General features: G+C 49.0%; 1 protein-coding gene across 1 annotated transcript in view; it reads right to left on the reverse strand.

Annotated features, from left to right (window-relative positions):
• The window catches only part of Cass4 (Cas scaffold protein family member 4), a 39,986-nt gene that overhangs the window by 9,882 nt on the left and 15,594 nt on the right, over window positions 1-14,510 (reverse strand). Inside the window, exon 2 of the mRNA XM_029469096.2 lies at window positions 7,615-8,037. Coding sequence (XP_029324956.1) covers window positions 7,615-8,037 — 423 coding nt within the window. The remainder of the gene's footprint in view (window positions 1-7,614; window positions 8,038-14,510) is intronic.

Raw genomic sequence — 14,510 nt, forward strand, 5'->3', positions numbered from 1 at the left:
TTGGAGAGAAAAAAGAACAGAGTCAAGACACCCAAGATCATGGGCAAAGTCACCTTCCGGACAGCAAAGATGGCCACCGAGCGTCTGTCTGCACTAGTGGGTGGGTCCGCCCTTGAGGCTGTCAGGCTGAGGATGTTGTGAACGCAGCCCAACACACAGTCCCAGATGTATGTGAAATATGATTTGTTTGCAAGCTTTAAAAGCTTGATTATACAATTCTCAAGCATGAGCTTTATAAACGACAACGTTATGTCGCAGTTGGAAGTCACTGCCGGAGTCTAGGTAATTCGGAACACTTACAGGTGGAGCCCGCAGGGATGGGCGTGCCTTCCTAACAAGGTGGGCTGCAGTGTCTACGTCAGATTTGACTGAGAAGTGGCTTAGAATATGCATTTCTGGTGTGTATGCCTGGTGAATCTGGTGCAGAGGAGGCCCTGGGAGCCTGCAATAGAGACAAACTTGTCTCATGATTAGGGGCCAGCCCCAAACAACCCAGGAAGTCAAGAATGACCTTAAATCCCTATCTTTTTGTTTCTACATCCCAAAGGCTAGGAATACAGGTGTGTACCACACTGCACTCAGCTTTACACGGTGCTGGGGATCAAACCCAGGGCTTAACCAGGTCTTCATGTATGCTAGACAGGCACTCTGCCAACAGAGCTCTACTTCCAGCCCTGTTGTGTGGTTGTGTGGTTTGGTTTGGTTTTAATAGGCTGATGAATACTTGTCGCCAGGACTCCAGAACAAAGGAAAAAGGAAATAGGACTTGTCATACCAAGGCCACAGGCTGAGGAGTGAGACAAGAGAGGAAAGTTACTGAGAGCCCAAATGAGGGTGAACCATCTAGCTAGGTCCTAAGGAGCCAGACATTGCGTAGGGCACTTGCCAAGTCAGATCACTGGGGTGAGGGTTCGGGATTTGAATATGGCACTAGGGCAGCAGATATAATCCAGGCCGAGGAGCAGCTTCTGAGGACCAGGTCAGGGTTCCTGTATTTGTCACTACCCCTAGGACCCAGCCTCGGGATGACTTGGTGAATGAAGGCCCATAGCCCAGGACTGTGTACTGCATAAAAACTCTCCTGGCCGCCTCTCCACTTCTGTCATGGGCGTGGATAAAGCTGCTGTGAGGCCATATGTATGCATCTGTCCAGGCACACACTGCAGCTGCCCAGGGTCAAACCAACCCACTTTCTCTATATGGCAACTGCTTGCTTATTCACAAGGGGCAAGGTTCCCACGAGCTGGACTTTCTAAAGTACTGTCCTAAAAAGGAAACAGCCACTCTCACCTGGAAACCCGAGTAACACGCATGGAGGCGGGCACGTCTCCTCACAAGCTTGGCAAGAAGGTCTAGCCTCACGTTCCGCCCGTCTCCACTTCGGGGTTTCCAGGGATAGACCTTGCAGCCCAAGCTTGTGCTGACCCAATAAATCCCACCTTTCCTTCAAATTACACATTTGCAACTGCTTGTGCGATGCTTCTAGAACCCGGGTTCAGCAATCTTCTGAACCCTGGCTGCGGAGATGGCTCAGTCGGTAAACTATTTGCCTTTCAATCACCTAGTTTCAATCCCTAGAACCCATGTAAAAATAGCCGGGCTTGCCGGGCGTGGTGGCGCACGCCTTTAATCCCAGCACTCGGGAGGCAGAGGCAGGCGGATTTCTGAGTTCGAGGCCAGCCTGGTCTACAAAGTGAGTTCCAGGACAGCCAGGGCTACACAGAGAAACCCTGTCTCGAAAAACCAAAAAAAAAAAAAAATAGCCGGGCTTGCCAGGCAATGGTGGCAGACATTTTTAATCTCAGCACTTGGGAGGCAGAGGCAGGAGGATCTCTGTGAGTTTGAGGCCACAGAGCTCTCTGTGAGTTTGGTCTACAGAGTGAGTTCCAGGACAGCCAGGGCTACACAGAGAAACCCTCCTCAAACAAACAAACACACAAACATTGTTGGGTATGGCTGCACCTATTTGTCACCCTAGCAACTGAGGAGGTGGGGGGGGTCTCTGGCCATCCAGGGCAAGTTCTAAGCAAGTGAGAGACTTTGTCTCAAAGAACAAGGTAGGGCTGGTGAGAAGGCTCACTAACTGGGTAAGGGCGCTCACCACGAAGCCTGATGATTTGCACTCAATCCCAGAACTCACGCAGTGGAAGGAGAGAACTGATTCTAGTAAGCAAGCTCCGCCCTTCACGCACTGCTGTGGCAAGCGAGTGCCTCAAATAAATGTAGGGGAGGGGTTTTCTGTTTGTTTTTGAGACAGATCTCACTCATCTAGTCTCAGCTGGCCTGGAACTTGCTCTGAGATCAGGCTGGATGGCCTCAATCCCACAGAGATCCACCTGCATCTGCCTCTTTAGTGCTGGGATTAATGACACGTCCCACCACGCTCTGCTTAAATGCGGCCTTAATAGCAAAAACCGGGGCTGGAGAGATGGCTCAACAGTTAAGAGCACCGACTGTTCTTCCAAAGGTCCTGAGTTCAATTCCCAGCAACCACATGGTGGCTCACAACCATCTGTAATGGAATCTGATGCCCTCCTCTGATGTGTCTGAAAACAGCTACAGTGTACTCATATACATTAAATAAATAAATAAATCTTAAAAAATATGTTTAAAAAATAGCAAAAACCAAACAAGGTAGACAACTTGATGTTGACCTCTGACCTCTATATGTCTATGGGCACATTCTCATTTACACACACACACACACACACACACACACACACACACCTACATATTAGAAAAATCAAACCCTAGTTCTGTCCCTGGTATCATAGGCTGATTGGCCCAGGACCAAACTCATCAATGGTTGGTTAGACTACATGTTGAATTAAATCCACACCCAGCTTTCCCTGTCCCTGCCTCTGTAGACCTTTCCCAAGCTCTTCCTTGCTCAGAGCCGCAGAACTTCAAATGGATGACCTTATGTGTCACATGTGACTGTGAGAACAGTCCACTCAGGGACTTTCCTGTGTGTGCCACTTCAAAACTGTCCCATGTTTCTTGGGAAAATGTTAAGTTCCAGATAGCAGTTAAGGAACAGGCTTGAGTGCTGGGGTTTCCAGAGGCAGAAGGAGGCACTTCCAAAAGGCTGTCAGCAAGAAATCTGTCCCCTTACACTTGAAATACCAAAGTGTCCCTTCTCAGAATGGAAATGTGTTCTGTGTGTGGTTTTGTGTGTGCATGCGTGTTTAAGTGGGGTTTCCACACTAAATACAGGAAGTTGGAATGGAAAGTAAAAGAAGACTCGGGAGAGCGGTTTTCCTGGGGGAAGCTACAGGAGGAAGGCGCGGAGCTTCTGGGCGTTGGTTTTGATTTCTCCTTGTGGATACTAGTAGCTGAGCTGTGCCTCCAGGGTCTGGAGAAGACAAATTGACAAAAACTCTATAGAAAGAATAGCTTTGGGGCCAGCGAGATGGCTCAGTGGGTAAAGGTGCTTGCTGCCAAGTTTGATGGCCTAAGGTCAGTTCTTAGGACTCATGGGTAAAGCGAGAGAACAAACTTCCACAATTTGTCCCCTGACCTCCATAAACATAAAATGTGATTAAAAAAAAAAAAAAAGAGGAAAAACTTTTCTAGATAACCAAATATATATGCTTAAAAAAAAAAGAGTATCTTTAGCCAGGGTCACATAAAAAAGGCCACAGAGAACAGAGACACCGAGGATAAAGGTCTGCCTTCAGAGTAAGGTGGACACAGACTGGCTTGGAGGTTAGTTCCCACCCTGGGTTCACACTGGGCTCACCAGGGACGGGCAGTTTGACCTCTTAGGAATCATTTCACCTTGTGTAGAAAGGAGAGCTACTCTAATCCAAAGGTCCCCAGAGGCATCCCCTGGATGGACACTTCGGATTCTGGCACAGAGATGAAACTCCCATGACCACTTGAGAAAAAGTGGTACACTCCAGCCACCTTGGCTTTTCAAGCTGGGCCACTCTGAACCTCAGGAGTCTGGCACTGGTATCAAAGGAGCCCAAGACATGTCCTTCTCCAGCTGTGGCTTGAACGTGCAAACTGTGGCAGAAACAGCTCAAAGGGCTGGGTTTGGACTCGCCTAATTCTATGTATTCCTGACTGGCACTCCTGATTGGAACACATTTTCTGGGCAGCCTCAAACTCAGGGATAAACGGCAGATGTCTGAGCAGGGAAGGCATCCATGCTTGTCTTCATTCACAACCATTTGCTGGCTACTCTTCTGGGGTGTACGGCTCTTGTCTTTGGGGAGGGGGGTAGAGGAAACTATTTAGAATCTCCTAAAGGTACAGCTAGGAGCTGACCTTGGGTGTGGTCAGTCCAATACACTCCTAGCACATGAAGAAAGGGACAGAAGGTGCTGGAGAGTTTGCAATGCCCTGGATTGATAGTAGCTGCCTCTGAAATCAAAGTGTGTGTGTGTGTGTGTGTGTGGGGTGCCCTTGGATTAGAATAGCCTTTTAAAATGAAAGCAGGAGGGGGAGGGGGAGGGGAGAGGGAGGAGGGGGAAGAGGAGAGGGAGGAGGGGGAAGGGGAGAGGGAGGAGAGGAAGAGGAAGAGAGGAGGAGGAAACCAGAATGTAGTTAGGACAGACAAGGAGGGAATCTGAAGAAGAAAAGGCAAGGACATTCCCCAGGGGTTTTCTGCGGTCCCTGGGAGAACCTGCTCGGAGACAGAGGACCCGAGTTTCCTTCCAGCCACTGTGGTTTCTCTTGTTCACCACAGCTCCCCCCCCCCCCCAAGGATGCATACTCTGACAGGCTTCGCTTCAGCAAGACAGACCTCAATGCTCACACAGTACCCATCCTCCTGGATTAAGCTGTGATGGGAAACTCAGTTTCCCCTCGTCAGTTCCCAGTGAACAGGCTACTGTTGGGTTGAGTCACTTTGTTTATTCAGCAGTAGAGCCTGGCCCTGTGCTGGGTCCTCAGGGGTCTTGGCATCAGCGGGCATCACATCTGCTTTCCTTTTGAGAGTGAGATGGAACTTTGCCTCCCCCCGCCCCCTTCAGTGGTTTTGGAAGACAATTCAAACGAAAATGGTCTGGCGTGATTTCTTCTCTGCACTTTCAGTTATTTATAGTAAGTGCACACATGGGTGTCCCCGTGTTCCTGTGGGGCTAGGGGACAACTGTGGAATCTATCCTCTGATCACAGTGTCACAGTGTGGGTTCTGGGCATCAAGCTCAGGCCACTGGGCTTCTTTTTGGTAGGAGCCTTTCTTTACCTGAGAAGCCATGTCTCCACCCCTCATGACTTGGTCTTAAAGAAATACCGCCAAAGCCTGTCTTGAGTCAGTGGCTCAGACAGCAAGCAGTTGGGTGCTGGGATAATTTGTTCCAGAAAAGACAAATAGGGCCCACCTTGTGGCAGTGTCTGGGGGCTGCAGCCAGCACCTGTGTGTGACAACTGTCTGTGCTTGGAAACTGTCTTGCCTTGGAAAATATGAAGTATTTGAAATGTTTGAAGGGACACTGTTTCCAGGCAGTATTGGAAGCTGTGAGCAGTGCTTCAGGACCCTGCCACACAGACATCAGAGGCAGCGGTCTGTCTTTCTATATACGTGGAGTTTCCTAAGACATCAATTGGCTTCATGGCCTAGCGAGATGTACTATTTGAGTGTCAGGGTTAGAAGAGGCCTATTGTCACTGAACACTGAGGCCAGTGGGGTCTTGTTTGTTTGTTTGGTGTTTGTGAGACAAATCTTCATGTAGCAAAAGCTAGCCTCAAACTCACTACATAGCTGAGGCTGCTCCCCAGCTCCTCATCCTCCTGCCTCTATCTCCTGAGTGCTGGGGTTACAGCCGCACCCCACCCAGCCTGGTTTATGCAGTAACTGGGATAGACCAAGCATACTAGGTAAGCACTCTACCTACCGAGCTCCAGCTCCAAGCTGCTTGCACTGTATTTTTAAAGCCCCAGGAAGACCAGGGGTGTGGGGTGAGTGGTTCCTTTTGCCTTTAAATTCCTTCCTTCCTTCCTTAAGGCCCCAACAATGTGACCACACATTTTTCAAGCTCCAGCTTCCCTCTGCTTGTAAAAAATTCACAGGTGTCCACGTGTCCCCCAAGGCACCTAGCATCTTCCTGATCTATTTGTTCGTGAAATTTATTTTATTTTATTTTATTATTTTTTTGTGTGTGGTTTTTCGAGACAGGGTTTCTCTGTGTAGCTCTGGCTGTCCTGGAACTCACTTTGTAGACCAGGCTGGCCTCGAACTCAGAACTCCGCCTGCCTCTGCCTCCCGAGTGCTGGGATTTCCACACCCGGCTTGTGAAATATTTATTGAGGACCTGCCTCAGTCGAGATGCTGGGGACATGGACAGAATAAAAGAAAGGAAAGAAAGGTCCCTGTTACTGCCTTTTTTTTTATTATTATTTTCGAGACAGGGTTTCTTTGTGTAGCCCTAGCTGTCCTGGAACTCACTTTGTAGACCAGGCTGGCCTTGAACTCAGAGATCTGCCTTCCTCTGCCTCCCGAGTGCTGGGATTAAAGGTGTGCGCCACCATGCCCAGCCACTCTCTTATTTAATTTTCTCCTTACTCAATTCTACTTCCTGAGGAGAACTACCTGTGTGGGTTCTTCGAGGTCTTTCCAGTCCATGTGTTCATCTGCATACAAGAGCGCACACACACACACACACACACCAAGGTTTAATCCTTCATTAAAGGATTCTGTCTTCCTTTTTAGAACAACTACATAGAAACATTTCTTTTTGTTTGTTTGTTTGTTTTCTTTTTCGAGACAGGGTTTCTCTGTGACTATCCTGGAACTCACTCTGTAGACCAGGCTGGCCTCGAACTCAGAAATCCGCCTGCCTCTGCCTCCCAAGTGCTGGGATTAAAGGCGTGCGCCACCACGCCCGGCTAGAAACATTTCTTATCCCTGTGTAGTGGCTCACCATGATGACAGGGACAAAAGATGATTTTTCTGGGACAGAGTTTGGGGGGATGGGGTAGGAATGAATCAGCAGAGAAAAGCACATGCCACCGTGCCTGTCCCTGGGACCTGCGCGTGAAGGAAGGAGAGAACCAACACCCGAGAGTGTCTTCCGGTTTGCGCATATGTGCAGTGACCCAGGCATGCTCAGATCCCAAATACGTAAATGGAGGGAAAAAAAAAACCTTTCAAAATGTCTGTACCCAACACTCTCCCATGCAAACACTTGGGGACCTGTGGGTTTTCCCTAGCACCAATGTGGTCACTTCCAACCCCCTTCTGATCTCTATTTGACCCTCTTGTATGTTTCTGTAACAATTCTAGAAGTTAATTGTCTGGGGGAGGCAGATTCGAGTCTTGAACGTTATAAGTGATGCCTTGGCCTTAACATGGTGTGAATTAAGCCATCCTTTGTTCCCATTGTCTCCAGCGCTCTCTGTGACATGGGATCCTGTGAATAGCCAACAAACTCCTGCACACACCTTCAACTGATGGCACAGGTTGGTCAGTCTTGGTGAGCTGGGCAGTCACGGGGATGCTAAGCGTGTGCATGAAGTGGGACTGGGTCTTGGGCATGCTCAGTAGGGCTCTGGGGTCCTGCTTTGTACATTTGATCTGATGCAATGGTGATGACTGCAGTGTGTTGAAGCCCCTGGGTATCCCAGTACCCTTTACCCATGCTTTCATCCAGAGACAACACTCACCTGCTTGGGGAAGCTCAGCGTCTTTTCACAGATGATCCTGGCACTGGAAGGTGACTCAGGCAATTCATAGACTTGGGCAGTTGCTGGTGGTGGCCCCTCCACCCAGCTCCTCATTGGTTCATACACAGGTCCCTGGGGTGGCGGGGAGATGAAGTCCTGCACCTGGGAAGGCGCCCCAGAGCTGGTGAGATCTGTGTCCGGGCCTCTCAGGAGCAGGGGACAGGGTCTGTCTGCAGGGGTCTCTCTGAGGACTTGGAGGCGGTTGGCTGGAGCCAGGCCTTGCCTCCCGTGGAGCAGACATCTCCACCAGCCCTCACTTTCTGGCACATTTTGTTCCACGATGGTCAGGATGTCCCCTCTGGAGAAAGCAAGCTCGTCGGAGCAATCAGCATGGTTGTCGTAGAGTGCCCTGGCCAACAGGGTCTGGAGGAGAGAACGCGCTGTTAGAGTCCTTGGCCGAGGCTGTCCTATTATTGCCCATGGCTGTACCAGGCCACCAAGAAACTGCCGCACAAGTCTCCAAGCTGCATTCTCACCCTCCCCAGAGGCTCTGACCCTGCTCTTTTCCTGGCTGAGACTTCCCATCCTCAGGGTTTCTGGTGATGCCACATCCTCTGGGGTGCTTTTCCTGCAACTCCAAACCCAAGATGAGTGGCTCTAGTAAGCCCTTTCTTAAATTCTCGGACAGTGTGACCCTCGTGGTGACACGCCGGTGCGTTTTATGACACACATTTCAGCCAAAGTCCCGTTTATTAAAGGGGCTATGCTCCTTGGAGTTACGTGCTTGCCTGCTGCATGATGTCACATGCTGTGCCCTGTGTATACCACCTTAGGATTGACATTCTTAGCTGTGTACCCTTGAGTACATTATCTACGCTGTCTGAGCCCATTTCCTTATGGATGACATGAGAAGACTAGTGTTACCTATTATTACTAGAATTACCTATTAATTATTAAATTACCTATTTATTATTATTAATGCGCTTTGTGTACACATGTATTATATACACGCACATGAAATAAGTACATTTTGTTTATCTATTACTCTGTCTCTAGCATCTGCCTCGGGCACGGGCATACAGGAGAAGCTTAAGGGATGCCTCTTAGCTAGTGGCTCGCACCTGCAGTTCTAGCACTCGGAAAGCTGAGGCAGGAGGATTGAGAGTTCAAGATCTGTCTGGACCACTTAGTAAGCCCTGTCTAAAAAAATAAAGCAATAAGTGGTAGAGTGCCTGCCTCGCCTGTGGTAGGCACATACTGAGTACTGCTCTGGGAGGGGACAAGCACCGTGACAAAGTTTGCACTGTCTCCACTGTCCCCTCCCTGAAGAGCATGTCTGGGACATGCTTTTTTTGTGTGTTTGCCAAAAACACTTTAAATTTTAGCTTTACAAAACATTCTGCACGCACATGTGTGTGTGTGTGAAGTGTCTAAGGGTCATCCAAGAGGCAGGGACCGGTGTTAGCTGTCCAATGGGTGCTAGGAACCAAACTCAGGTCCTCTGAAAAAGCAGCTGGCCCTCCTAGTTGCTGAGTCATATCTATTCTCTTTTGAAGCGTCTTTTTTTTTTTTAATTAGGTATTTTCTTCATTTACATTTCCAATGCTATCCCAAAAGTCCCCCATACCCCCCCCACTCCCCTACCCACCCACTCCCACTTCTTGGCCCTGGCGTTCCCCTGTACTGAGGCATATAAAGTTTGCAAGACCAAGGGGCCTCTCTTCCCAATGATGGCCGACTAGGCCATCTTCTCCTACATATGCAGCTAGAGATACGAGGTCTGGGGTTACTGGTTAGTTCATATTGTTGTTCCTCCTATAGGGTTGCAGACCCCTTCAGCTCCTTGGGTACTTTCTCTAGCTCCTCCATTGGGAGCCCTGTGTTCCATCCAATAGCTGACTGTGAGCATCCACTTCTGTGTTTGCCAGGCACTGGCATAGCCTCACAAGAGACAGCTATATCAGGGTCCTTTCAGCAAAATCTTGCTGGCGTATGCAATGGTGTTAGTGTTTGGAGGCTGATTATGGGATGGATCCCGGGGTGTGGCAGTCTCTAGATGGTCCATCCTTTCGTCTCAGCTCCAAACTTTGTCTCTGTAACTCCTTCTATGGGTGTTTTGTTCCCTCTTAACATATTTTTGGAAATACTTAGACTGTCCAAACTGCCCTGTGAGTGGGTGGGTGGCATCTATTCATCTTGGGAAGTGGGTCACCTCCCTGCCCACCCTACCTGTCTGGAAGAGTTTATTGGTCCAGACAGGTGATGAGTCCTGCAGAGTCACAGCATGGCTGCAGAGATTTCCCCTGGCCCCCATGGTGAACCACAAACACAGGGACTTTCCTATTGAGAACTGGCACTCCTGCAGCTCCGACTACCCTTTCCATATGTTAACACATCTTCCTCCAGATGGTCAGCAAACATTTACCTAATGCTGCTGTCACGTGGCACTGACCCTGCCCTTGAGAGTTTAGAAACACCAACTTCCATCTCCCCCCCTCCCCCCGCCCCCAACCATCCTTCAGTGCCTAGGTACTCTTGGGATTCAGAACCTTCCAGGCCCTCTGAGGTTTTCTATCTCCCATACTTCCCCACCAGCCTTCCATGGTCTCTCTGGCTGAGGATTTCGGTCCTGCCCATGCTCTCCCCTCCACCCCCAAACACACCAGCAGCTTTTCACCCACTGAAAGTCCACGCTCGCTTCTAGACTCTTTATGAATGCCACTTCCTGAGAAAAAGTGTTCTCTGATGCCACCCTGCAAACCAAACTGGTTCTTCTAGCCTGTTTAGGATCTTCCCATGTCTGTCTCTAACTCACAGAGGACAACCATCCCTCTGACTGTCTCCCATGAGAGCAGGGTTCACACCCTCCTCCCTCTCAGCTGTGCCCCCCGGGGCCCACATTAGCCCTTGGTTGGTTTCATGATGGACAGGGCAGAGCCACACGCTGCTGGGGCTGTTGAGTCTCTAGGAGATAAAAAGTCAGAGCATGGACACCTAGTTCTGTCTACAGTGGGAGACAGGCGGTTTCCTGTGACACTGTGATGGCCCTTTAAGCACAATGTAGAAGGGACGCTCACAGACCTGGAACCAGATAGATGCTGGAATTGCCCTGGAATGTGGTGTCGTTGTTTCACATGGAGGCCTGCAGAAACCGGCTGGGTTGATGTGCTAAAGGGCAGGGTTAGACTCTTGTTGTGTGTTGACTAAAGGCTCAAACTTGGTAAAGCAACAGGATCCTTTCTAGAGGTTTTGTTTGGCTTTCAAACTTTGCTTCTCTGCATCTAGGCTGACCTTAAACTTCTGATCCTCCTGTCTCCACAGAGTTCAGGGACAGTGTGTGAGCCACTACACCTGGCAACTTGTTCTATTTCTGTAGGAGAGTCACAATTTTACCTTGTTGAAAGCTACTTATTGGTAATTCTATTTATTACTTAGGGGTCTGAGGCAGAAGGGTTACTGTTAGTTTGAAGCCACCATGGGACACATTGTAAGTTCTAGAAGTGGGCTCTGAGGTGAGAAATCCTGTCTCAAAAAGAAGAGAGAGGGAGACAGAGAGAGAGAGAGAGAGAGAGAGAGAGAGAGAGGGAGACGGAGAGGGGGAGGGAGAGAGGGAGAAGGAGAGGGGGAGGGAAGAGAAAACTGCAACCTAACTATTTATTTTGGGAAAATGAAAAGCAAACGCTGGCTTTCACCCTTCACCACTCTTGTGAAATCTACTCAAAGTACGTTTGAAGGGAGGCTTGCCACTGAAGCGTGCAGCATCTATCTGGTTCCGCGTGAGTGTCACAGTGTCTCAGCAGCTGTGGCTTCTTCTGGGTCTGGCCGCTTGCTCGGGGAGGAGGGGCATTTCCAGAGAGCAATGGATCTTTAGGATCATCCAAGCCAGGAAACATCTGCCCCTCAGGGCGCCCACAGCTGTGCTGGATCACCAGCAGCTGCCTCATTCCTGAGATACGGTTTCCTCCGTCTGCCTGCCTGCTGCCTGGCCACGTCTTGAAAAGCAAAAGTAACCTCTAAGTGTGTCACAGAACGAGTCCCTTCTGTATAGTAGTTCTTTATAAATAGCACAGAGTGCCTTTGGAACATTAAACAGGCAATTATTATGATTCCCCAATTAATAAAACAACTAATTAATTATCTAATTAATAATTAACCAATTAATAGCCAAGTAATTAATCAAAGTGTGAATTAATTAGGTAATTAATTAATTAATTGAAGTACTGGGGATGGATCCTAGGGCTTCACGTCTGCTGGGTAGGCAACAAAAATTCCCCTAATGTAGGTCACCAAGTTTTAATAAGAGAGACAATTCCGGTATGTTACACAAGAGGAAGGAATCAGGCAAGGTGGCCCGGTTCCTGTAGTTGATTCAAGCTTTAGGAGGTGGAAGCCGGGAATTCAAGGTCACCCTGGCCATTAGAAAACCTGGTCTCAAAAGGTCAAACCAAACCAAACACTGCAACAGCAACAGCAGAAGAGGAGCGAACCCCACGTGGGAATTCTCGGAGCAGAGTGAATTATATGGGATGAGGCTTGGTTTTTAAGTTGAGTGCTCAGACATTTTACATCACAAACTCCCAGAAATTTCAGATGTGGGCTGTCTTATCTCCATTTTACAGGTAAGGAAATCGAGGATCAGTGAGGTCTAATAACCTGCCCAAAGTCCCTCGGGCTCTTGGGGTTGCTCCCCATCTATCTTTGACTCACATATCCCTTCTTGGTCTCCAGCAAGAATAATATAAGACTTGTGTGTGTGTGTGTGTGTGTGTGTGTATGTCACACACACACATCTAAGTCTGTCTAAAAACTAGAATTGCTCACAACTGCGTTAGGATACCAGCTAAGCCCCCCGATGGCTTTGAGGCCCCACAGTCCACCCTCAGGCCTGCTGATCCTGCCCTCATTAATGGTCTTTCAGCCATATTGTTGATTGATGTTTCCATCATGCTTCCAGCCCGGGGCTCATCCCTTGCCATTCCGTGTACCCAGAACATTCTTTCACCAGATCTCTTCCTGACTAGCTTCCAGTTCAAGGGTCACCTCTTCCAAGGCCACCTCCCTTTACGCAGAGTTGGACTCCCATATGAAGGCCCTATGGGAGGACATAGCGGGGCGAGTCATAGCCAGTGTGTCACGTAGGGAGGGGAGCCAGCACAGCAGCCCCCGTGGTGACAGCAGGCAGTGAGTCATCACTGTGCACCCAGGCTCCTGGCACCGCTGTGCTCAGGGCTTGAAAATAACACATGGAAGCAGTTGACAGCCGCAGCTATGCAACCTGACAGCTGTCCAGTGGTCGTCAAGGATGGCTCGCAAACTATTTTTTAATAGCGTGTTAATTTGGAAACGTTGGCATGGACACTTTAGGGATGATGCAGGACACACGTCTGTCTCTGCTTCTTGTGGGCAGGCACACGGGCAGCTAGAGTTCACACATAAAAGGAGAGGTGTTCTTATTTTAAAACTTAGAAACATTTTGTTTTATGTGCACATGTGTGTGTGTGTGTGTGTTTGCATATGAACCACAGCATGCATGTGGAGGTCAGAGGACAACTTGCTGGAGTCAGTTCTTTCTACAATATGGTCTCCAGATAAAACTCAAGCCAACTGGATGCAGCAGGTTTTTCCTCACCGCCCTTTAGCCAGAGTCTTCCCATTGGCCCCTGGGGGTTCTTCTTCATTCTTGCTTTTATGAAAAAAAAAATAAATAAACAAGTGTCCTGTGCATTCCATCCATCCTGTAGGTTGAGCTATGTGGGTTTTTGGTTTTGCTTGTTTGTTTTAGATAATCCTTAGTTTATTCTTTACTTATCTTTATTTTTATGTTATTTCGTATATATGGCTATTTTACTTGCATGCATAGCTGTGCACCATGTATATGCGTGGTACCTGAGGAAACCAGGAAAGGACCTCGTATTTCCTTAAACTGGAGTTACAGACAGCTGTGAGCCACCATGTGGGTGCTTGGGATTAAACCCTGGTCCTCTGGGAGACCAGCCAGTGCTCTTAACCTCTGAGTCATCTCTACAGGTCCTATGGTTTGGACAGGATCTCATATAGGTACACTGGTCTACATTCCCCAAATAACTGAACTTCTAGTCCTCCTGTCTCTAACCCTTACATTCTGGGGCTACAAATGTGTGTCACCACACCTAACGTGGGAGAAGTGTCTGGTCCTCCTGTCTCTAACCCCTACATTCTGGGGCTACAAGATGTGTGTCACCACACCTAACGTGGGAGAAGTGTCTGGACTCCTGCCCACTGCTCACCTTTCAGTCCCTCCCTCCGACTTCCCTGCTCACACATCCTCAAGCCCTCTCCTGGACCCTCACACTTGTTTCTTCCTCTGCAGGCAGGCCTCCTCCCAACTCTTCATCTGACCAAGCCCTCACTCTCAGATAGATGTTTCCATGGCCACATTTGCACATACTTATCTCAATAAAACAGTCAGGAAAAGGAGGGGAGAGGAATAGGTTTCTGTAAGGCAGATTAAGGCCTTAAGGACAAAGAACAGGAGTGAGCTGGTGGCAAGGGGTACCTTGTGCACCTGCAAAAATCAGTATGCAAACTCTATTCAGCTGGAGATATCTGGAAAGTCATCCACCACCCAACCATCAACCCATCCACCCATCCACCCATCCATCCATCCACCCATCCATCCAACCATCCACCCATCCATCCATCCACCCATCCATCCATCCATCCACCCATCCATCCAACCATCCATCCATCCATCCAACCATCCATCCATCCAACCATCCATCCATCCATCCATCCATCCATCCACCCATCCATCCATCCATCCATCCATCCACCCATCCATCCATCCACCCACCCATCCATCCATCCACCCATCCATCCATCCATCCATCCACCCATCCATCCATCCATCCATCTAT

The sequence above is a fragment of the Mus caroli genome, unplaced genomic scaffold (genome assembly GCF_978045245.1).
Source record: "Mus caroli unplaced genomic scaffold, Mus_caroli_1 scaffold_2, whole genome shotgun sequence".
In the NCBI taxonomy this organism is placed as follows: domain Eukaryota; kingdom Metazoa; phylum Chordata; class Mammalia; order Rodentia; family Muridae; genus Mus; species Mus caroli.